Raw genomic sequence first — 24,807 nt, forward strand, 5'->3', positions numbered from 1 at the left:
TATAGAAAAGTAAAGATGGAGACACTGAAAGTTCTGTGATGAACTTCACAAGATGCAGTTCATTTCACTGTATGAATATCTAAGAAATAATTTCACAATCTTCTCAGCATAACATGCAAGTAGAATTCGCTCCCAGATAAAAGAAATGTTCAAAAAAAGTTTTAATTACAATTAAGTCAGCTTAGTGCAATTCATTGCAGGGCCAAAAAAAAAAACAAAACAAAAAACAGATCAGTAATGCAGCAATCTTTTTTCTTTTTCTTACAGAAACAACCTGTAAATTATTTACCTTTCTCTAGACAGTATTTTGTTGTTGCATGTACAAAAACTCAATTAGCTCATAATTCAGAAAAGTGGATTTTAGTGCAGATTCTCTATCCTTAAGGACAATGGTATCAAAGCCACTTGGGATTCTCTACCTAACTAAATATGCTTGACTCATATAATCTAATTTCATGTTTGTTCTAATTAGATTGGGGTTTGGTTTTTTTTTTCACTCTTAGGCACTAGAAAAATGTCACTGTGCATCTTTTCTTCCCAAGAACCAGCCTATCCAGAGGTGACTGCTGCTGTCTCTCCAATTGACTGAGGTCATCTGGGTATAACTAAATTTTCTTCTCATCTTTGATTGTCTGTACAACAACTGCTCTACAAAATAAAAAATCTGGCCTAATAAGAGAATGCTTTAATTGAACAGGATTAGTAATTATTATTTTCTTCTTAATAACGCAGGTAACGCCAAGACCACCTCCACAGAACACCACGTGGTTAATTTCAGCAAATACCTGTCCAGCTATATTTTATTAGCAAACAAAATCAGGATGGGGTCCTTCTCAGTATTTCCTAAAATGATAAAACCATAACTAAGAAGAGGATGGATACATGGAGTTGCAATCAGGAGACAGTGACTATGAATTACAAGGGAAAGCCACGATAAAACAGAGATAGCAAAATTGAGGAGATCAGATTTTGGAGTTTCTGAGAAGAAATATGGTTTTGATCTCAGGTAAGAGCCATTCATAAATGTTAATTTTTTCCATGTATGCCAGATCTGGATTTTATTGCTGGAGAGTTGTCTCTCCTCCTTTAAATTAAGCCCCATTTATGCATGTGTTGCTCCCAGTGTCATTAACAAATTGTACACAAATACTATGGAAAACAATAGATGGATTGTAACTTTTTTTTTTTTTTTTTTTTTTTTTAAGAGGGCTTTAGATTAATCTGCATCAGTGATTCTTCCAAAGTCTTTTGTCACATAGAAAGACTGAAAATGACAGTCATAAAACAGAACAGGTTTTTGAGTATGGTACAGATACCCAGATCCCTTCTTAGGATACTGTAGTTGCCTATGCTCTGCTTCTGATTTACTCTTCTACCTTGAAAAATGTAACAGTCTTCACATGAAGTTGTTTGTTCTTTGAGTCAGGACCTGTTATCTCTGAAGGACATCAAATTTGGGTCCTATCAGTCTTCCATCATGCTTTCACCCAGAGCAGCAGTAAATAGCTACATTATGGAGAATTATATTATCTCCCAAATTCACATGCTGTCCTCAAACTACTTCTTGCCCACAGTTCACTTCCTGTGCCATTCAGTATCTCCTGTTCTTACCACAAACCTGACATGCTCTAGCATTTAACTTTAAAATGGAAGATGATGTAGAAATTGTGGAGTTTTTTTAATATTAGAATAAAGTATTATGATCCTAATAGGGACTACAAAACAAATATATTATCTTCTTCAAAAGTACTGTAATTAGTGGGGGGAAAAAAGACAATATATCAGACACAAAAGAAATGTCATAGGGACTACTAAAATTACTAAAAATTACTAAAAATACAGTGTAACCTTACATGTGACTGGTGCATTATCTCTACTGCTGGCAGACTCATGGCTTTCTGTCTAGTTTTCATTTTAGCAACCTTTGTCAGCTTGTCACACCTGTACATTTTTAATTGAACTGCAAGATAGGGAGAAGAGCTTTTCCTCAAATCTAAGATAACTTATGCATCAAGTATTTTAAGAGCTGATAAGGCAGCTGCAGCATCCTTGGAAACTTTGGGACACTATAGTCAAATAAAATTCAAGAGCTACCCTATGCATTTGGGATGTGTGCATACATGAAATGGTTTGCTGGCACCTACCAACCTATACAGAGAAACTCCCTGCAGAAGGCTGATCCAAGTTGGTAGCCTTTTCCATACATGTCTCTCATTTCTGATGTGAAACATGCATTTTTAGAGACAAATTTTCTCTCTTCTCCTGTAGTCAAACTCCCACTAAGGACTTGTTAATTTATTTGGATCCTCTGGGAAATGGCCTCACAGCACTCTGCATTCTTGCACATATCACACAGGCTCAAATTCCTGAATCTGTTGCAATATATCCAGGGAATCAACCACAGCTGACTGGCTCCCATAACTGCAGAGGGTGGGAATTTGTGTCTCTTGTTATATTGTTCTTACATTATATTGTCTCTTGTTGTTCTTACAATCAGCTTTCCATCTTAGCAGTTCTCATTTGACTTCAAAACACAAAAACCCACCAACTGTTTAAGTTTCAAGGAATCTGAAAGATTAACATAATTGTCTAGAGTTGAAGGAAATGGGTGTTCAATCCGTGTTCTAAGTTTAGCAAAAGGTTGTGTGAGAAGTCAAAACTTGGCTCAACATTGTGTGCACCTGAAAATGGCTTCATTAGAATTGCATGGAGTAGAAAAAACAATCATCTAAAGACAATTTCCTGCTCAGCCTTTAGCCACCTTTAAATTTTCAAAGGAAATGCAACAGTAGAAGACAAAACAACATGCAGATGTTTAAATCTATTCACCTCTGTTCAGTGGTTTCCTAAAAAATTAATTACAGATTGTGATACAGAAATTAGCACGTGTAGTTAATTCTCAGTGTGTATCAAACATGTTTCCACTGCTAACATGAGCATAACTGACTGTAATCTATGCATGTTGAAGTCATCTTTAAATTATGCAGATGAGCTTCTGTATCTCTGGTAACTGAGGCAATGCAAAGCTTCATGTAGGCTGCAGAACTTGATGAAACAACAGGGCCAATACTTGAGCATACAGAAGGGCACAATAAGTGCCATATTACTGCTAGAATGGGGCTGGTATTTAATTTAGCTGGTTATAGTTGAGGCAAAATTTTTAGTGAGGCCTTGAATCCCTGTTCAGCTAAGAACTCACCAAAATGTCAAAAGCAATAGCCCTAAACTTTAAGTACCAATTTAAATTTTCAATTCATTTTTTTCTGAAATCTTAAACAGCAATTCCATATCACATCTTTGACAGGTTTCCTCCATAGATCATTTAAATTTTCCATATATCACTTCTTCAAAGGATCAGAAGAACTTGTTGCTATTTCTATGCTTTTGGCCCCAAAATCAGTTGTTCTTCCTACATTAGTGCATTTTATAGGTGTGGGGGGAGTTGTGCTGTTGGTTTTGTTTTCCCCAACTTAAGTGAAATTCACTGGGGGTTATGAACTACATCATGAAAAAAAAAAAGAAAAAAAAAAAAGGGGAAACTTAATGAGATTGCTCTGTTTAAGACACTGGACAACCTGTAACTTTTGTTAACACAGCTATCTTCCCAGGTGTCTGTAAGGTAACATCTAACATTAGATACAAGATAATTTGTCCTAAAGAAATAACAAATACAAAACCATAGCAGATCCCTCTGAAATTACATTATACACAGAATTTTCATACCTATTGAAAAGAGGGCAGAAGAGATAGAAGTACAAAGGATTAGCAATATTACAGATGACATTAAAATAAAGTGTACAAGTCTTTCCCTTAGTTCTTAAACTTTTAGAGAGTAACTTACTGCACTCTTGTCACAAAACAACAATTTTTGAGTGTTTGCTGATGCTTCTTCCTCCCTGTAGGTGTCAGCAAATTTAGGAAATCACTGCCAGTCCTAGAATTGGAATAAATACATTTGATATGTAGTGGACAAGTAGCAAAGGTTATTACAGATACACCAACTCATACAGGAATCAAAAAGCTTTCTTACCTACTAAATATTCCACTAGCAGAAAAGGCAGCCTGGTTTCTCACCAAAGCACTACCCTGAAAACCAGACTTTGTTCCATCTACTGATCTGCTCTGTGTTCCAAAAGTAGGTCACTTCATTGACTTGTTTGTCTCAGTTTTTCCTCCTGAGGGAGATCAACTCAAGTCTCCCTGGAAAATATTTGGATTTAAAGGTGAAAAGTACCATGCAGGCATCTTATTATATTAATCTGATTAACTAGGAATGATCAACTGATTTTAAAAAGGCAATGAACGTACATACACAAGAGTAGCATTTGCATACAGCTTACATCCAAGTTATATCAACAAAAGAATGAATTAGGGGAAAAAATATGGAGTGGGTGGATTCTTAATCACAGAAACTTGGAGGACATGAAGTGACTAATAAATGCTTTTTTCATAAAGCAAATATCATAGACTACTATAATTACTTTTTAACATTTACAATGCATTTAAATATAATTAAATATAATCACAATTTACAACTCCTGTGCAATTTTTTTTTTTTATTTTTCTCAAAGAGACACCTCGAACTTTTTTTTTTTCCTAATGTAATTACTGATGAGATTCAGGTAAAATATTGCAATAGATCTGTTACCTGGTAGAAAATATACTTCAACAGTGAATTAAAAATAAAAGATTTGTCCCTTCCTACTGCCAGGAAATATGTTGACAAACAGCATCTTCTCTAAAGCTGTAAAAGTTTCCTAAAAATTATTGAACAAAGTTATTTGTTGGAGGATAACAGCACTTCCTTCAAAGACTAGCAGTGACTGAAGTCTCAGGTATTTTTAAATTAATTTCCTTGCACACATCTTAAGACACCAGAGTAGCTGAATCGTTTATTTTGGATGAACTCATACATATAACCATGATTTTAGAAAGTTTACATGCAACAGATTGTGATAAGAATTTATGTATTTAACTATCACTTACTTTCACCCAACTGCACACAAAAAATTATTCAAATTACAAAAAAGCTTGCTTGAATGCTGATTTTATCAGGTTTTTCCCTAAATTCCATTTGCAGAATTAACAGCAACGACTTTAAAAATTTAATTCAAAATACTGATTCTTAAAAAGGGGTATTGTTGAACTTTAAACTTCGTGATCATTTTCATAAATTAAAAAACACTTGAACATTTTAAAAATACTCAGTGTTTCTAAAATATTGTTGATAAATTGCCATAAGCTTAACACAGGTTCTCTCTAATTAAAAGAAAGTGGTTCCCAAAATAAATCAACAATTCCCTAGTGCACTTACAAAGAGAAAAGATCAAAAGCAGTAACTGGTATCTTTCCTTCCAGTATTAATTAGGAATTAAAAAAATCTTAGCTTCATTAGTACACACCCTGATTTTATTTGGAGGGGGGGAGCAGGAGGGGAGTGGGGGTGTTACACAGACAAATGAACCAGTTTTGGAACTGCTTGCCTTCATCACATCAGTCTGTAAAGGAGATGAGAGTCCATTATTTTCTTTTGAATTAGGATCTTCCTTGCAGACCTCAGCTTTCACTTGGTCTGGAGTTGCATGCAGCTGCATGTCTGACTGCTTAACTTTACTGGCCAAGTAACATCTTTTCTCTACAACAGTTCAGCTTTGTCTGATAATTTTAAGTGGAAATAAAAAAAAAAACATGAGAATCGGTTCTTTGGCATAGAGCAGAACTTGACAGCTCCTGCTGTTTGGATCCCTAAGCAAGAATCTCCTGGATGTGGAGCAAGGGGGAGAGGATGGGACTTGTCATTGTCTCAAACACAAGTAGATTAAATTAATGTCCCTTTATGGATTTCAAGTGTCTTCCTTTTGTAATTTATTTGATGTCTTCAGTACCGATTCCCGCCTCGGTCCCACGCTCACAGTTCAATGTTCCCTGCATACAGGGTGATCATCAGGATAGCAGTGAAGCCCGTGAGCAAACCAGCATTCTGGATAAGGAAGAAGGTGAGATCCATCTTCCTGCCTGTCACTTTCTCTCTCAGCATGTCATTCATCTCTGGGAACTGGGGAAAGAAAGAAAAAAAAAAAAAAAAAAAGATTTTTTTAGGTAAGTATTGCCATCTCGTGGTAGTGTGCATAACTTAAGGCATTAAGACCTGAACCACATTGCTACTTTGGACTGAATATTAGAACTAACAGAGGGTGAAGGCAGTCACAGGAATAGGTCACTAGTTACCCTGAAAATCCACTTCACCAGGAGTGGTAAAAGGAAATGGAGTTTTGTTCCTCTCTACTGTGATTTTGTCTGGTTCTTTCTCATCCAAGTTCCCTCATTTTTATTCCAGCAGTCTCCTAGGCTCCATTTCTTGGTCCATATATTGCTAGTAGCAGCTGCCCTTGTATTTCTAAATGCTGTGTTTCTTCCTGCACTAGCATCAGTAGAGAAATCCTTGTACAAGGAATGGAAGAGTAGGATTCTTCTGCTTTATCTGTAAGCAAATGAAGCTGAAACAGGCATCCCCTCAGAAATCTGTCACAAATAGGAGCTCTGGTAGGCCAGGAAGGAAGAAGAATGTTTTGAAGCTGGTGGTAACACATGCAGTATTAGGTTACAGTGCAAGGAAGGGGTTCATCATTCCATGGCACACATCTTAATGGCAACACAACAGCAAAGGATGAGTGATGTGCTGTGAACTGCAGAAACAAAGATACTTCCTCCCAGAGTCAAGGGGGGTAATGACAGATGACCACTGGCAATAAAGTTCCCTCTGTGGGGTGATTCAGGACATGTTTACCACAGAGAAAGTCAGCTGCAGTGGATTTTGACAGACATACTCAAACAAGCTTTAAACTCCTCTCCTTTTGCCCTGAGAGTAGTATAGCCAAAATGCCATGAAAACTGTTTATTTCTGTGTTAGTTCAGAAACCTTCAGGCTGGGTGACTCAGAGGCTCTTTCTTTGACCTCATGAAGCAAAAAAACCCATTGAAAATAGTGCACTTCTTGAAGACCAGACTAAGGTTAGTGGGAAGTGGCCAAGCCTCCCCAGAAATCATTCCAGAGCTCTGTAATCCTCTTGCACAAGAGGCAAAACCAGCAAACCAGATCAGCTTCATGCCATGGAGCCAGGCTCACTGGTGCACACACCTCACTGTACACATTCTCACATTCCCAAGGCCACACCATGGAGTGTTCTTACTGGCAGAGGAGGTGTTATGCCAATGCTGGAGGAGAAAAAAAGAGGAAAAAAGAGCAGAAAAGAAAGAAGGAAGGAGTGACAGTCAAGTTAATCCTACCTGCTTCTGGACAAGCAAACCACAAGTGTGTGAAGATCAGAAGAGGAAGCAGAAAGCCAGTTCTGTATACAGAGCACTGGGATAGCCTATTTCAGACTTTCAGGTGGAAGAAAAATGCAGATAGGTAACTGAGGAACCAAAATCCTATAAAAAGAGAGATTTTATAAGGAGAGGGGTGAGAGAAACAAGAGAACAGAGCAACAGATATAAAGAAAATTATGTTACCTACTTTGATAGGTTTAACTGTAAGTTCAAGTTGAGCCCCTCTATACCATGAGTTACACAACAGCCAAGTAGACTACTATACATTACACAAGAGGGAAACTAAATTAAAAGCATTACCAATTAAGGCATTGCAAACTTGTAAAATAAACTATTTGTTTTGTTCATACAACATTATTATTAATACTTATGTGATCATACCTAAACTAGCAGTGTTTAATGAAATAGCCATAACTGTATGACAGTTGTTAAACACATACAGAACCAAACTGGGATCTCAAAATCTTGTTAAATTCAAGCCTCACTCTTCCAGTTCTACACATAAATATATTCTCATGGGGCAGGTGCAAGCATCTTTGCCATTGTTCTCACAGCACTGAATTAAACATAATAAAAGTTAAAATCCCTTAAAGGTGTCTCCCATTTTAAGATAAACCATCACTGTAAGAGTGAATTATGGAATATTGCCAACTGTGTGAATCCAGATTTTATTTCCCAGCAGCTAAATCTGATCTAGGTCTTACCACAGTTTCTTTGTCTCATAAGTTCTAGTACACTTAAAAAAATAAATGACAGACCAAGTGCTATGAATGGAGTTCAGCATTTTTTTCAGTCTGAACTAAGAAACTGGGGCTGGGAGTATTTCCACTTAAGCAACCCCAGAATTAAAACTGTGCCTACACAACACCTTTCATTAAACTCAAAACTAAATACTTAGTTTTGTTTGGGTTTTTTTCTTTCAAAACATGGTTTAAATAGACAAAGGAACCTTTTAAAGATAATAAGGTGAAATACTTTTCCACTTTAAAATGCCAGGACAAAATATTTCTACACTTTTCACTCTTGGGTGAAACCAATCCAAGTTCATGACAAGCTTGTCTTGCTCTCAAGCTCCTTTCAGCAATAATCTGATCAGTCCTGTTTGTGAAGTGAAAGGTTTTTAGGTTACAGGAATAAGCATAACTATTTATGCACCTCCATTAGGGATACACTGTATTATTTAACACAGAATAAGTAGATGACACTGGTGTGAGAGGGACAAAACACTAAATCCTACTGGAGGGACTTTCTGCAGACTTTGTTTTCTAGCAGAAAAATAAGTAACTGAAAATGAAATTATATCTCACCATATCTGCCAGAGAGATGTACAGGAACATTCCACCAGCTACAGCAAAGATGATGTTAGGAGCAAAGTTGTTGCCTACTAATATCCCAAAAGCCAACCCAATGTAACAGGAACATGCAGACAGAAAGTTGAAAACCAGAGCCTGCCGAGTGCTCATTCCTGCATTCAGCAAGATGACAAAATCACCTAAGAGGACAAAGAAAAAAAGAAGAAAAAAAAAAAGAAAATCACAAATTCAGAACGCAGTATTGGGATTATTTTCTGTTTTCACAGGAATTTTGTAGACAAGACACGATTTGTATGCAAACTATGAACTTGTGCAGTTTTTCTCCATTCAGGTAAATGATGAGGATTTTCCTTCAGGACTAAGGAACTGGAACATTCTAAAGCAAGTATGTGATGCACAGCTGAGCTAAGAGTAGAGCTACAGAACTACCTATCATGATTTTAAAAAACAAACAAGCAAAAAACAACCTAAAACCCCCTAAAAACAATATATGGAGCATAGGACAATCAGTACCTCTCCAATACACATTCCCAGCTTCCACCCACCTGCCCTTGGGAACTTCCTGTGCTAGATGTGTCTTTTGGTGGTTGGAAAGTTTTTTGGTGAATCTTTTTCTCCAGCAATTTGTCTAAAACTCCTTTCAATCCGTGTCAACCTTTGGCCAGCACGACCTCCTACAACTGTGATTCTCACAGAAAACACCACGTTGAGTGGAGACCCTTACCCAGTTCATGAGGAAACTCTTCACACAAGATGGCTATGGAGGTACTAAGCCCTTGAAACAGAGACAAAGTGAAGGAAGCCCCAATAGCCAAACCATCTATGAAATTATGTACAGCATCACTCAGTGTTACCATCCAAGCAATGGTCCCAATTTTTGACAGTGGACGCCCCTTAAGGCACCTGCATAAATGGCCTTGGGTGGCTTCTTCCTGGAAAAAAAGAAGACAATAAAAGAATTGTATGAAACACTGAATAAAGAAGCCAACTAATCACACTTGAGCCTTTAAAAAGCCCAAGTTTAACATGAAGCTTTACTGCATATGGAGACTAAGTGCTTGGTCCAGGAAGGAAAAGGCACAGGTAACAGGAGGAAATGTTTTTTGTTTCAGCCAGTGAACGTGCCAGGCAGCTGCCTTTCTGACCACAAAGCCTCCTCATCTGGGTGCCCATCAGCTAAGACAGAAGGTAGTTCAGACCTAGTGGTCTGAATGTCTCTCTGGAGCCTCCATCAGACTGGGAGTGTGCCTCAGCTTCTCACAGTCCCTTCAGCCACCTCTGTTAAGCATGTGCAGTCAGAAGGACCTGATGACAGTGACTGACAGCATCTGCATTTCCCACCCTAAACACATCTGGATCAGTTCCATACTGCCAGGTGCTCCTCATGCTCTCAGAGGCACAGCCAGGTACATGTGAACACAGACACACATCCAGACACTCCATAAACTTTCTTTCTAATCTGGGGCAATGACAGTCGAGTCCTCTTATCCAAATTACTTTCTACAAAGTGCATTTTAATAAAACCAGCAGTTGGTAAATTCCAGCTGTGTGAGCTGATGGCTCAAAGCATAAAAACAACAGGCTAATATAAAACTGCAACACACACCAGGGAGCTCATTCATTTCTCCCAGAAGGGGAAGGAATTTATACATGTATTCTCATGTATATTCTTCATACACATTTGTACATGTATATATGTCTGCATACACTTCTCCCCTGAGCCACACTGGCCCTCCCCTGCCCCTTCATGACTCTGAAGGCTACCTGGCCCCTCTGAACCTGCCTGGAGGAAAAGAGTAATGATGGTTTTTTTGTTTCCACCTTCTGTATCAGCAATGGGCTGCCTGTCCCTGAGATTTCCTTTGCAGCCACTCTGGGCTCCAGAGTGAATTTTACACAGTTTACTTTCAGGAGGTTTTCATACAACACATTCTCCTCCTGGCTTTGGAGAAAGAGAAAGGAAGAAAGAATGAAAAGCATGAGTTTTTATAAGACCAGGAAGTAGAGGGGAAGCTCTTCAAGACAAGACTGGATGTAAAAGAAGATGTATGAGTATTACTTATAAAGGATCTTGGGGTGATCTACAATACCTCATTATCATGAGCACTAGTTGCTAGAAATAAATGGTACAATTACATTTTATTACTATAATACACCCTACTATTTGGTTATATCTATGTATGAATAAGCAGATGGCCATCCAAAACATAATAATGAAGTAGGTCCAGATAAAAAAATCTGGTAAACAGAGGAGAAAAACCAACACCCATATGACTGGAGATGACTGTCCCCTCAAAGAGTGGAGGGGTTTTGCCTTTTTTTTTTTTTTTTCTTTATAAATCTACAAAACAGTTCAGGGACACTCATACTAATTCTTAGTGCCATGCAATTGTAATTATTAACCATTTTTCTCCTAGTTTCTAAAATGCCCAGTGTCCACAGTACTTCATGACAGTTCTGGAGCAGGGACCAGTACAATTCAGTACTTGAGACTGATCTGATGTGTGCATCAAATGCCCCATGAGGCTGCAGGGTCCATGTACAACTCTGATTCTCTCCTGGCTGTTAGGGACTGCCTGGAGCTTCCTCTCCTGCTCCCCACAACCAAATCACTGGCTGAAGAGCATGGGTGGTAAAGGAGAAATCTCAACTATGAAAAAAATCTTCCTTAGCCATCAGAGAATTGCTTCCATGTGTGTTTGGGTTTTTCTTCAATAAGGGACAGTAGTGCTCCTGCCTATCCAGGGAAAAGAGTAAAGCAGCACACCAGCTTTTCCACTTGCTTCTTATAGAAAAGGAAGTAGTATTTGTGGTATGAAAACAAACACAGAGAAATACAGAGCAAATCTGAAGGAGAAGAAGACTTAAACCAGGGCAAATGGCTTCTGTCTCAGCATACTACCTCTGGAACTCCCACAGTATCCAAATATCCTGGACCAGCCCCAGAAATGCTCACAATTACTACCTGAAAATTACTGTATTTGTTTCCATCATTAGTCAGTGATTCAGAGGAATCAGTTTCTTACACTTCTGGCTTTACATAGTCAGGAACACAATATAGATCATGCAACACAAACACAATATCACTCTTTAAAAAAACAACAAGAATAAACTATCAATCAGCTCTTTTTTGGGCTACAAATTGAATGTATTGCTCAGCTTCTGTAAACTTGCCCCCATTTTTTCCATAGGGCTCAAGCAAGTTCTAAGCTAGACCTTAACAAAAACTTGACAAATAAATCAAAATTTACATTAACTCTCCCCTCAGATATGCTGATATAATTGACAGAGATAAATAAATAAATAGATAGATTTTTCATACCTGTGCTGAGACCACACTGATGCTGTCAAAACCCAGATTTCCATTGCTCTCTATGACAGCTGAGTTGGCATAACATGTCCCCCCATTGCTGGATGGTAGTGGTTTGGGTGGGTTACTCTTATCCTGAGAATAATTCTGCTCACCATTTTCAGAGTCATTATGGCCAGTCTAGGTGACAGATAAATAAGTAGGCAGCTAATTAAAACAGAAGCAAAATAACAAACTTTAGAAAATAAGAGACCAAAAAAAGACAAGGGGGGGGCATCATATTCATGCTGCCTTGCTCTCAGTACCAAAGAAATGTAAAAATGGGCAGCAGTAAATATTTTAATGTTTAAATGAACTCCAAACATATCTAAGTTCCTAATTTATTTCCTACTTTTAGTTATGAGAATACATGTGGGAATTTTTCATTTTAATACTTTTTATAGAATCTCCCAAGGTAAAAACTTGAGCATGAGATCAACATTTGCTGCATTTTCATGGCTTATTGTTAAATAGAGCTTATTACTCTTTATCAACTGCTCCCAAATATAAAGGGAAAACTCATTTTTTTCCTTCTCATTTTTTTTTTTCAGTTACCACTTTTCCAAACAAGGGACAGTTGATCTTCATAATCTTCAGTATCAGCAACAGTTTGGAAGGGAGGACCTTAAGTGAGGTAAGTGTAAAAAAGTCAACAGTTCCCTTTGTAAGACACGAGCAGAGAGAACCAAAGATTTTGAGAGGCCCTTTTCTGAGACAAATTCAGCCTCCTGCATGTCAGTACACAGGAGACAAGTACTCTGACATCTGGGTATAAAGCAGAGCCCTGTGCAGTCCAGGTAGCTGCAGCATCACTGTGTACATGGAGAGCAGAGCTGAAGTTACTGAAGGTGAGATTCAGGCACTGACAGCACAGTTACACTTTAACAGATGACTAAGAATGCATCTATGTCACATTGATTTCTCCTGCCCAAAGGGGAGCTGCAGGGGCAGACTCCATCCTTTCCAGCTTTTACTTAATTCCACTTTTTTTTTGATACACTTAGCTAGCACATCAACCCCTTGGCTATAGAGGAACTACATGCAGCATGAGCCAGTGACAGCAGACCACACTCCCATCTGGACGCTATTCCCAGCTCTGCTTGTAACTCCCTCAAAAAATGGAGTTACTACCCATATGGATTAAAATCAAATATATCAGAACATGCAGGAAGGCTGAATACCTCTGATAAAAATGGAAAAAAACCCACATTCTATTAAACTATCAAGTACTTCATATAATATAACAGGTACTTTAGGGCAAGGCTTGTTGAGTTGGTGATATGTTTCATTACCTGGTTATAGATCTTCAAGATCACTTTAAGAATCCTTTCCACAAAGAAGAGAATATAGAATCCACCAAACACAGCAACTGCTTTCTCAACATAGTTATCTACTTTGGGGTCAAACCCAAATGCCTAACAGTGAATAAAAAAGCAATGCAAATTAGTCTGTAATCTTAGCACATTTTCAGAAAAGCAAACAAACATCCAGCACACACAGACTCCTCTAAAATACAGACTCTCTCTCTACTAACCATGAGTTTCCACGAGGCTCAAATTCTGAAAGATCCTCATCTTTTTAGACTTGTAAGGTTTGGATTAAATGTTAACAGTGTTTAAACTCAGCAGAACTTCACATGTGGTACGTAGCAGTGCAAGACAAAGAGAGTGTAACTTGTAGCCATTTAAAGTTCACCAGGATTTTATCCAATGCATTTCTCTTTCTCTCTAGTAAGAAGGGACCAATAGAGTAGAACAGCCCATGGCACAACTAGGCTTAGGTCTTGGTGGCTCTATTCACTCAGCCAGAAAAAAGATGGTAGCTTGAGGCAGTGAAGCCCACCCACAGCTCCTCATAGATTACAGCCCATACACAGAGCCCTGCTGCACCATGTTTTCACAGTTAATTCACTCTAGAAACCAGGATGTAAAGCAAATAGTGATTACCCTTGCTTACCTCTGGGATGAGCTGGAAAATTGCATTAGAGAAGAGAGTACCAATGGCCAAGCCCACAAAGTAGGTTAGAACCTTGGGGAAATATGACTTCTTGAACAGGGGGGTTAAAATCAATCCCAGAAGTGATGCCAAGTTAATGATAGTCACAGCCAGGAACCCAAATCCCCAAACTGTGGATAAACAAGCAGAAATAGAACATATTTTAGTATATCACCCACTTCAGGCTGCTTGGGATTTTTCTGACAGCTAAACTGGTATGGAACTGGGAGAAAAGAGTAGCTGCCTGGTTGAAATTATACTTCACAAATACAAAAATCTTAATATGCATGAAGACTGAAGATGCATACCTGCAGAAAGGGAATCTCTGGAAACACTGTCTTGGACTACCATAATAAAATGGAAACTGTGCTATATAAGATCTGGGATAGTCTATCTGCTGCTAACAAAAATGAGGTCTCTCTACAGTCAGTGAAGAGTAAAAATGAAGGTTTAGGGCAATGTCCAAGTAGCTCCAGCACAGACATAAGACAAAACTTCCTACTACTTCCAGGTTAGATCAAATTGTCATTTACTCCTGAGGAACTCCAAGGTAGAAAATCTGCTGTCCTTGCTACACTAGGATCCAAAAATCCTTCCTGGTAAAGGACAACTCCTTCAGACCATCCTGAGGTGGTAACTTCCTGCTTCAAACACTCCTCTAATTCAAAGTACCTCTGCTGGCTGGAAACACTGCCCAACACTGCTTATCAGACAGGTGGGGTGGCAGGTAGCTGAGAGTAGAGAAAATTATGATAGAGAAATGAAAGCATATAAAAAGAAGGCTCAAAAGGATGGACATCTGATTTAGAAATAGAGTGGGGAGAACCCACCCTGGGAAGTGGCAGAGGTACCAGGGTTCACCATAACTTGGTTTTCTTCACCATAAGCTTAGTGTCAGGTGTTTAGAGTTCAGACATCAGCACTTGTACAAAGCTATACCATAATTATTCTTGAGACTGAACGATGGGTTGGGAGAGTGAGGGTTTGTGGGTGCTGTTGTGGTTCACAAGCATCACAAAGTTGTGCATTTAATGCATGGCTGCTTTTTTTCCCAGTCACCTCTCACCCCCCTGTGAGTACTGAGAGAAGCTTGAAAGGTTGCACTGAAGAGGTCTACAGCACTGCCTCAAGTGATGCCTCAGCATCACAGTTATCCACACAGACAATGGGTCTGTCCAGAAAAATTAACTACAAATAATTATCAAAGCCAGCATAATGCTGGCTGTATGAGAACAGTTTGGTGTAACCCAGAAAGCTGCATCTTTATAAGCTTTACAGTATGTATGCAGAGAAGTTACCATAAATTCCTTTCTGTTTAGCAGAGACTCAGAGGTCAGATTACAATCTGCAGTTTAACTTTCCTGCAAGGCAATCAACAAACATGCTTAACTAGATTCCTCACCTGCAGCCCGATGGCTCTGCTTTGTTTGCTACATTTTTGCCACAGTGTCACAGTTTTTATACCTAATGAATTTTACATTATGTCAGGAACAGGAAGCATTAAAAACATTTTAAAGCATTTGCAGCAGGTGAAATTGCATCAGAACATTCATTTGCCATATTTGAGAGAGGGAAACCCACACAACTAGATCTGGGTAGGTCACTAAGCTCCCCAGGAGATTAATTTCCATTAAAATAAATTGCAATTAAGCTTGTAAATATATATTTGAAATCAAATCTCTCATAAACAAATGGGCTTCCAATGCAACCATGAGTCACACACCACTGTTTACAGTTCAGGATTACTATAAAAGTCTCTTTCAGTTTAGCATACAGCCAGCTCCTACACACTATTCTGTGCAAAATAATTTTTAAACTCAGTTAACAAAACAAAATCCCCATTTATCAGATACGAAGCATTTAGGATACTTGCCCAAATTAATTCATTAGGCACAGGAAATTAGAACAAGTTACAAAAATTACAATAAAAAGCCAGTACTAATTACTCTTTACACCAAAAGACAAAGACAGTAAATTTACAACTCATGTGTGTAGATCAGGGAATGACAAAAATGGTGGGAGGATGGAGCTATAAAAGGAAGCACAGAAAACCAGGCTGTTACCAAGTGGTGAGATTGAGCTCTCACAGTGCTGTCAGCTTCACTAACAAAAGGTCTAAAAAAGCTCTCTTCTTCCTGATTTACCAGAGATTAGGGGTGCCAGAAGACAGATGCTGTTTTACTTTTAAAAGTCTGTCCTAGGTCTGGGTGGCCCAAAGAACTTGGGATTTTACCTGTTGGTACTTTGTTTCACATTTACTTCTCCTAAGTGGAAGAATGAGAAAATTAAAATGAGTGATTAAATAACCTCAGACAACGAAAGAATAAATTAAATATTACCCATCCTAGGCATTCCATAGATCATGCAAGAAGGCTGAGGAGTACAGGGGCTAGTTTAAACTAAGGAATTTTTTTAAGGAGTTGAAGTTATACAACACCCAAGAAAAAAGACATGCCATGTGTTGCCCTTTAACATCTGCTCTTCTTCAGCAGCACTTTTATTACAAGTAGCTCTTCTGTAAAGCTTACTGTGATAATTTCTTCTCTATGTCCTGTCCATTCATATTTTGGAAGGCAGAATATTAAGTGTGCAGGAGTCCCTGGGCAGAAAATTCATTTAAGCACAGCTGGAAATATGTATAGAGGGTTCTGCTTCCTGGGCAGTAGCTGCACTCAGCTGATCTCAGCAGTGCCACAGTGCAGATTTCCTGTGGTGATGGTGTGGGGGTTTGCATCAGTCAACATCTGCATTTGTCACTGGGCCTTTCTGTGTCTCTCCCTGCAGAAGAGGTGTCACTACCTCATACACTTTATGGTTCTAAAATGCCCTAACCACGGGCCTTGCAGATTTCTTGTGCTGCAGCTGAGGGAGGGGCAGAAGGCTGCTTTTCTTATCTGGCTCCTGGACAGTGCTTCTGAGCTAACAGGATAAAAGAAAAAGAAGAGGGATGGTCTAAATAGCTTAGGAGGTTTGCTATGGGACAGGCTTTCCATGTACAACCTACTTTAACAGCCCCCAAAAAAATAAAAGAGAAAGACTAACACTCCCCTCTGGTGCAGATATCATGGACTTCCTGATGATATGGATCCATGTATAAGCAATCTAGAACAACCCTGGTAAACTGATGCCATGGTTTCAGTGGTTAATCAAATATAATTCTAATTATTCATTGAGACAGCTGGGTTGTAGGAACAATCCATAATTCTTAATAAATAATATCATCCCTTAATAAATAATATCTTAATAAATATCATCACTTAAATTATCATCACTTACTTAAATCAGAACGTTATTAATAGTAATACTTTGAAAGCTAAGAAAAACACTGCTGTACCTCACCTCGGTTGCAGTATTAATGCAATTATTAGTAGTAACTAACCTTGTAGAGGATGGGGTTTAGCTGTATCCACAAAGTCTTCCTGATGATCACAGGGGTGAAAAATCAGCTGTTGCAAAACAGCAGGACATATTGTAGGGAAGCCTGAATTTGATACGTGACTGGTGTTCGGTATCCCATGCAAAGAAAAAATTTCCTCACCACTCAAGCACTGGAACAAAAAGGGATTTTGCCAACTTAATATATTAACAAAGAACAAAAAAAGAATACACTGAGAAAGCCAAGAATTGCAGCATCAAAACATATTGCTTAATGGGAAGCAGAAATGATTCAAAGTATTTTAAATAAAATAAATCGCAAATACTGGAAACATGTTTTAAACAGACATTTGCAAATCTTGACACCTTATGAACTAGGACAGTTAAACCTTACAAAAAAAGGCTTCAGAGTAATTAAAATCTAATGTAATTACAAAATAATTAAGAGCAGTCTAGTTGCAGTTAAAATCTCAGCAATATAAAATTATCTGTATTACAGTAACTGCTTATTCATGTAAGCAATCACTTCCATTTCACAACTGTGCTTCTTAATTCCCTAAATAAGCTGCTTAAAAATGGCCTAAATGACAGCAGCACTCGACCTGTTCCATTACTTTTATAGCAGTATTTGTTAGCAGCAAACATTGTTTCAAAAACCATCCTATACTCCTATGAGGAAAACTCTTCCTGGGGATCTTCACATTGCCTTCAGCTCAGGATGTGACAGCACCAAAGGGTCAAGGCTAAATGTACTTAACAGTGCTAAACTAGGCCAGAAGCTGGGCTTGTTGTTCTGTTCATTATTTTCAACCAAAAAGATAAAAGACAAACCATGGAATATCTTAAAATACACGTTTACAGAAAAATGAAACATATAAAACATTCTACAGGGACAGATGAAGTCTTTCACCCAACACTTTCTGTTTATTCACATTCACTATTTCCCACAACAATCAATAAGGAAAGTGTACTTTTTTAGGTGTAAAGAAATTTGGCTGATTGCTGTACCACAAACACATACCAATATTTAGTGTCAGGATGAAAGAAAAAAAAAAAAGCCAAACATTTTTCTTCTATACGTGGCATCAAGCTAGAGCATAACCCTTCCTGGAGCACATCTCAGTGTGGCTGCAGAAGCAGAGCCCCAGAAGCTTTAGTAAAACCAAAACAAGTGGTCACTCCCTGTTTTTTCCACTTTCTCAACTTTTCTTTTCACTCCTCCCATAATTCAAGACTGTTGTGTATAAAGCAAATCTCTCCTAGAGATAAGCCAAAGCCATTGCAAGCCTTCAACAGAGCTGTTAATAAATATTTTTCTAATACTGACTGAAAGGTGAAAAGCATGCATACACTATTTGAATGGGACTATCTCTGCTTTAGCTTGGAGGAAGGGAACATGCAGCCAATTCAAGGGACTTCAGCTAAATTACATCCAGGACATTTCTGTCATTCCTGTGTAAGGACTCAGTCTGGCAAAGCACTCAGGTGCATGCTTCAACTTAAATGGAAGTGGAGGTTTTGTTAAGACCATGAGACCTTAAAGACTCAAACATATACAAGGAATGTGCATATACTTTCATCTTTTAATATCAAAGGTTCCCATGTAAAAGAAATGCAGCTCAGTAACAGAAAATGTGGTTTTAAAGCCTGTTGTTCTGCTTAATCTCAATGGAAGCAGTGCACAGAGAAATCACTGAATACATGAACCTCTGGAGATTTTTAGACTGGTTATGTCTAAAACCAGTCTGGTTGTGCCTTACCATTTTACTGTTAACTCTGCATTATGGAATAATGTCAAATAGATGGCTAACATGTCCAGTGTGAAACAAAGAGAAGGAAGAGGAATAGCTTTAATGTGGGGCTTCCTGTATTACTGGTTTAGTGAGCCACTTCTGGAAGTCTACAGTGAAAAAAGCCCTTAGAAAAACAAGCCAGTACAAGCTGAGAATTCATAACATAGTTAAACATAATTTATCTTAGACATAGTTGTTCATAGAAATACAGAATGGATTACTAGTATTTTAAAAACCTAATGTATTAGTATTAGTTCACAAAGATCCAAACCACTTTGTAGGTGTGAAAACAGACTACAGAGAAAATAAATCAGACACTACACCTGGGACTTGTAAATTTGGATCCATGCAAACAAAAGGTTGAGAAATACCATCAGACAGCAAGAGCTCTTTATGCAAAGAGAAGAAACAGCATTGTATTTAATTACTATTATTATTTTGATCAGGGACAAACCCAGAGGATAATGATTCTGATAAATGATTAATTGTTGTAAGTCACCTCAGTTCCTCATTAAACTCCTCCATTCATACAAGAGCTAAAAAGAAAGCTTGGATGGGTTCAGAAGCACAATCAAAGGGGTAAATAAAATACTAAATCTGTTTGAAGCCTTGGGTTGGAGCAACTCATGCTTGCCCACTGCAAAACTCTGATAAATACATTAAGATAGACAGTGTTGTAAAAGGCATAAGCTATTTATTCCACAAGGGTGGTGGCTGATCTCTGCAGAAGGAAAATTTAGCCTCATGGAACAGGGGGACTGAGAGTGACATCCTGGATCATGCATTCTGCCATCATGTCTCTCCCTGCTATTCAGTAAGCCTTAGATTAGAAGAGGGAACTGGCTGTAATGTGACTGTCACCCACTTTTTAATAATCAGTTCCAAGAAATAAATTACATAGTGGTCACGTCCTCAACTGTAAAAAAAAAAAAAAAAAAAAAAAAAAAATTTAAATGCGTTCATCAAAATTGGGGATGACTTAGATCAGTAAAATTTACACAATTACAAAGTATTCAAGACTTTAAAAAAATAAACCATCAGTCAATAACCTTTGAATAACCAGGTTATTCAAAGAGATATTTACTTCTCTCCTAAAAATGACTGAACAACATGGAATTATTTTTTTTAAGAGCTAAGCTACCTAGAATCTCTTCATACCACTGTATTTAGAAATGCAAAGCAGATGACACCTCACAGCCTTTGAAGGAAAGGAAGGGATAAGTGCTCAGATACAAATAGTGCAGAGAGGACCTCTGACTGGAAAATTGACAAAAAAATGCTACAGTATCAGCCATCTTGTAATGCCTCAGTCGCTTTTCTGATCTTCTGCCCTGTTCTTATCTCTGCTCTACCTTGCTTTTATCTGTAACATTCCATGTGTGAAGTACTAGGATACCCAGCAGCAACCTGGACTGCAGTTTCTAGATGTTCCCAGATTAAATCCTATTTATCCTGGCCCATGCCAGAGCTGAGCAGTGGGGTCACCCAGCAGCAACAGCAAAGAAACAATGCAGTGAATACTTATCTGACCAGATTTTATTTTTATATATATATATATATATATATATAATTTTTTTTTCTTAGCCTGAGCCTGGATAAGGCAAAGTCTGTACACATGACTTCCTTGAGTCACTTGTAACAAATTAACACATCCAGTGCTGCTGTGCTGACACCATTCTGTCACTCAGCACAGTTAAGGAGCAGATGATAGGGCACAACCATTCTTTCAATTAGAATGCTTCAGGGATTTCACCCCCACGCCCCCAGCATGTCAAAGGCAGCTGTTCCTGCTGAAAGATTTCTGTTTTGTAGAAATAAGACACTTCAGAGGTTAGAACAACAAAGCTTATTTATCTTCTCACTGGCCAGGCAACATCAGCTCATGGTGTTGGATCAAGACCATAAGCCCCACTCTCTCAGACCATTCCTCCCTCCTTCTGAAAAGCTGAAGTTGTAACTACTGAAGCACTACCAAAAAAAAAAGAAAAAAATCCAAGCAGATGCTAGTGTGGTTCTAGTCTGTCTGAAACACAAAAATTACTGGTTTTTTTGATCCATCTTGAGGTGAAATTAATTATGTCTGATCATATCTTCTAATTTCATTTTGTCCAAATGTTTTAAAAATTAAAATTAAGACAGTACTCAGGCATAACATCTAGACTGACATACATACAGATTTGGAAAAGTCAAAGAAGGAAACTGGAGCATGATTTTAGCACCTATTGACTACATCAAAGCACAAAATAAAGTTAAAGCTAAGAAGCTTTCCTTCCAATGCCAGTTTACCTTTCATGCATTTTTGGCCCCAACTTTTGAGCATGGAATTTAATCCTTCAGCACAGACATGCATGGCTATCATACTCCAATGAACCAAGTGACAGAAGAGCAAGTATAGATTCATGGTTTTACATCTTGCTAATAATGTAAAATACAGAGTGAGTAAATACACCATTTATTGTACTGAAATTGCTAACTGTATCTCTGATTCTGGTAAGACTAAAATGGGTTGGAATTCTATGGCCGTATTTGATTTACTGTTTATTTCTCTGCATGGAAGCCTTGGCTTGTATGTTAAGATAAGGTGATAAAAATTTAAGAGCAAAGAAAACATAAGCAAAAGAGAATTATAAAAGTGCATGATGAAAGGAAAAAAAGAGACCAAAAGCATAAGGAATTGGAGAATCAAAAGTTGAATTGAAAATCAGTTGAATCAAAAATTCCAAAACAGTACTCAAAAAAAATTGGGGTTTTTTTGCCTTTTACAGGGAGAAAACCTAGCATCTTCGTGGATGTCATAGAACATATGTTACCATAAATGGTTATACAACTAGGACATATGTTATCATAAATGCTTATACAACTATACATTCAAACACCATCATCATCATCATCACTTTAAGTCTTTTCTTTTTTTTTCCTTTTCCTTTTTAAATCAACCTGGAATCAAAGCATCCATGCTCAGGCTTAGACATCCAGACTCTTACAATCTTTAAGCAAATGGATCTTCTTAAGCAAATTCATCATCTTCTTAGATCTTTAAGCAAATGGAACTTCTGGTGGATCTTCTCTTGTGAGATTAATAGGCTTACCAAAATTGTTATTAATTGAACATTAAAATTAAAGACTAATGCTAGATAAAACCAACAGAACCTGTTCCTTCCTGCTGGTTTTTGAAGTGCTGTATCACCTATTCATTACAGACCAGCTCTCCACTGAAAACTGCTTCATGCTTGGACAAGGGAGTTGCTGATAGAGCAGGGGTGTGTTATCTTGATTGGAAGAAAGGTGTGGGAGTCATCCCAGTAGTTCTGGACACTGGAGTTAAGAACTGAAAGTTTAAGATAAACCTCGTTGCCTCCTACAGATAGAAATTTATGCAGCCTGAGTGGATGATTCAGCCCATCTGGGAAAGAACTGAATCATTCTTCCAGAATTCTTCACTTTCCTCTGTGGAGAGTTGGTCACAGCTTAGGTCTCTGGTGCCTTCCAAGACACAAAGTTAGGTCAGGCCACTTTATGTCTTCTGGTAGATAATCTAAATTACCAACTTGTAAGCACAAAGCATGGCACAGTTTGAAAATGGTCATGTGTGGTTTACTGGTATGAGTTTGCATTTGCAGGCACCACTGAGAGACCTAAGAGCCACGAGGGATCTAAAGCCAGGAGGTAAAATGCACTTGCTCATACAGCACTAACTGGTGGAGCAGTTCTGAGACCAGTTTTAAGAAAGAATACAAATAGCTCAGCAAAAAAAAGTATACACTGCTTAGTAAAGGATCCTAGATACTCAAAGTGGGCACTAGAACAGGCCTGTAAAAAACTTGTTTCAGTTAAACCTGAAATGACTTAAAAGGAACATGCATTTGCAGCAGCAGAAAGAGCATTACATTTTTTTTCCTTCTGTAGCCTGTGCCAAAATCTGTGTACTAGGGCTACGTGTGCTTTTAGAGAGGGAGAACCTGAGGGACTGAAGAATCTACCCATTTCTGTGCCCTTCTAAAGAATGCTTCTTCTCATAGCCATATTCATAACTGTAAACTTGTATTTAGCATCTGTGGCTGGGGATGTTTATGTTGTACTGAACTGTGTTGGAACAGTCTTCAGTTTGTGAGATTGGAAAGCAGTGAGTGGCAAGTGTTGCCATGCTCATACTGATGAATACTCCATTGATTTCAGTGCCATTAACTCCCAATTAAACCTCTGCTGAGGGTAAAGACAGCATTTCTAAAAGAAAGGGAGCTTATCCAAGGTTGTTGCCTTCACAGAACAAGCAAAAGAGCTACTACTACAAATGTAAAAAATAATGATTAAAAAATTGTCAAGGTTCCTAGAACCATGCCTCTTTTTCTTAGAGCTGAACCAAACCAGAGCAAATACCCCTGCTTGGCTTTCAATTTTGTGACTGGCTTCATGTCCCTGACTCCTGACCATAAGATCACCAGCCTCAAAATTCCCCTTGGAGGAAACAAACTTAATCGTAGGTCACCACAGAGAGATGAAATGGCACAGACTTTAAAAGTAGCAGTGAGGTCTGAGTTTCATGTGGAAACATTAAAGGGAGTAAAATATCTCCATGAGAAGGGAGTGATATTAAGTCAGTAAACCATTCATCCTTCTAATCAGCTTTTAGTTGATGAATTGATGGGTGTACACTCTGCTTAGAAGATGAGGACATTTCAGAAAATGTTTCTTTACATAGTAGCCATGTCTCTGAGCACCTCTGAGTTGCCACATGACAGCTGTATTTTAACAAGTCCTGAAGATTTGCTTATGCAGCCCTCCCAGGGGAATCTCCAGCTGATCCTCACTCACACTCTTTGTGCTCTTCTTCCTTCTCTATTTACTCAGGAGAAGTGCCAGTCCAAGATCCAAGCAACGGGAGGTGTGCTGATCCCACAGCACCTCCCGGATGGATGGAGGGATAGATGGATGGATGGATGAATGGACGGCAGCTTCTCCCCCACCCGCGGACTAGCAGCTTTTTTCCCCAAAACCCAATGCCAGCGCCTCGGAGGAACTTTGCTCTCTCCTCGGGTTCTTCAGCGTGGGGAAACCCCACAGCCATGAGATGTAAGCAACCGGGGAGCTGCCCACCAAGCCCGGCACCCTCGCTCCGGGATGTCCCTTCCCACCCCAGCCCTCCCCGCCGCCTCGGAGCCCGAGCAGTCCCCGGCCCGTTCCCCTCCCGCCGCCCCGGTACCTGGTTGTGGTGCAGGTGGGTCAGCGGAACCACGGCTCCCAGGGCCGGGCCGGCTCCCAGGCGGTGCAGCAGCGCGGAGATTTGCGGGGCCGACAGGCTCTGGTTGGTCCCGAAGACCCTCAGAACGTCGTCGATGAAGGCGGCCGGAGCTCCCCGCACCTCGGCCCCGCCTGGCACCATCTTCATCCCCGCGGGAGGCGGTGAGTCCTGCCCGGGCAGCCCCTCCGTCTCTCTCCGCCTCTGCCCGCGCTGCCGGGGCTCGGCGGGGCGGGAGCTGCTCCCGCAGGACTCAGCCCCTCCCCGGGGGGCGTAATGGGGAGAGGAGGGGGCGGGAGGCAGCGCAGGGCTGGGCAAGGCAGGGCGGACACCTCTCCCCCGCGGCCATCCCTCCCGCTTCTCAGCCCCTCCAGCTTTCTGGGAATGCCGAGTTGGACCCATCGGCACGGGGATGGC

General features: G+C 39.2%; 1 protein-coding gene and 1 long non-coding RNA gene across 3 annotated transcripts in view; one reads left to right on the forward strand and one right to left on the reverse strand.

Annotated features, from left to right (window-relative positions):
* Nucleotides 1-707: 707 nt before the first annotated feature.
* LOC139795658 (uncharacterized) overlaps nt 708-24,807 on the forward strand; it is a 28,726-nt gene continuing 4,626 nt past the window's right edge. The window contains exons 1-4 of one of the 2 annotated variants that reach the window (XR_011725632.1): nt 708-1,006; nt 5,936-5,996; nt 12,543-12,629; nt 24,006-24,554. This is a non-coding gene — a long non-coding RNA (uncharacterized lncRNA). Of the gene's footprint in view, nt 1,007-5,935; nt 5,997-12,542; nt 12,630-24,002; nt 24,555-24,807 lie in introns of both variants that reach the window. The other variant, XR_011725633.1, reaches the window with a different exon arrangement.
* SLC39A8 (solute carrier family 39 member 8) lies at nt 4,867-24,807 on the reverse strand. Its single transcript, XM_071742585.1, has 8 exons — nt 24,355-24,807; nt 17,366-17,534; nt 13,948-14,117; nt 13,284-13,406; nt 11,965-12,132; nt 9,367-9,574; nt 8,637-8,821; nt 4,867-6,055 (listed from the first exon to the last, which is right to left on the reverse strand). Exons 1-8 carry the CDS (start codon nt 24,790-24,792, stop codon nt 5,909-5,911), a joined length of 1,608 nt encoding a protein of 535 aa, XP_071598686.1. The 5' UTR covers nt 24,793-24,807; the 3' UTR covers nt 4,867-5,908.

This window comes from Heliangelus exortis, chromosome 4, assembly GCF_036169615.1.
Source record: "Heliangelus exortis chromosome 4, bHelExo1.hap1, whole genome shotgun sequence".
In the NCBI taxonomy this organism is placed as follows: Eukaryota; Metazoa; Chordata; class Aves; order Apodiformes; family Trochilidae; genus Heliangelus; species Heliangelus exortis.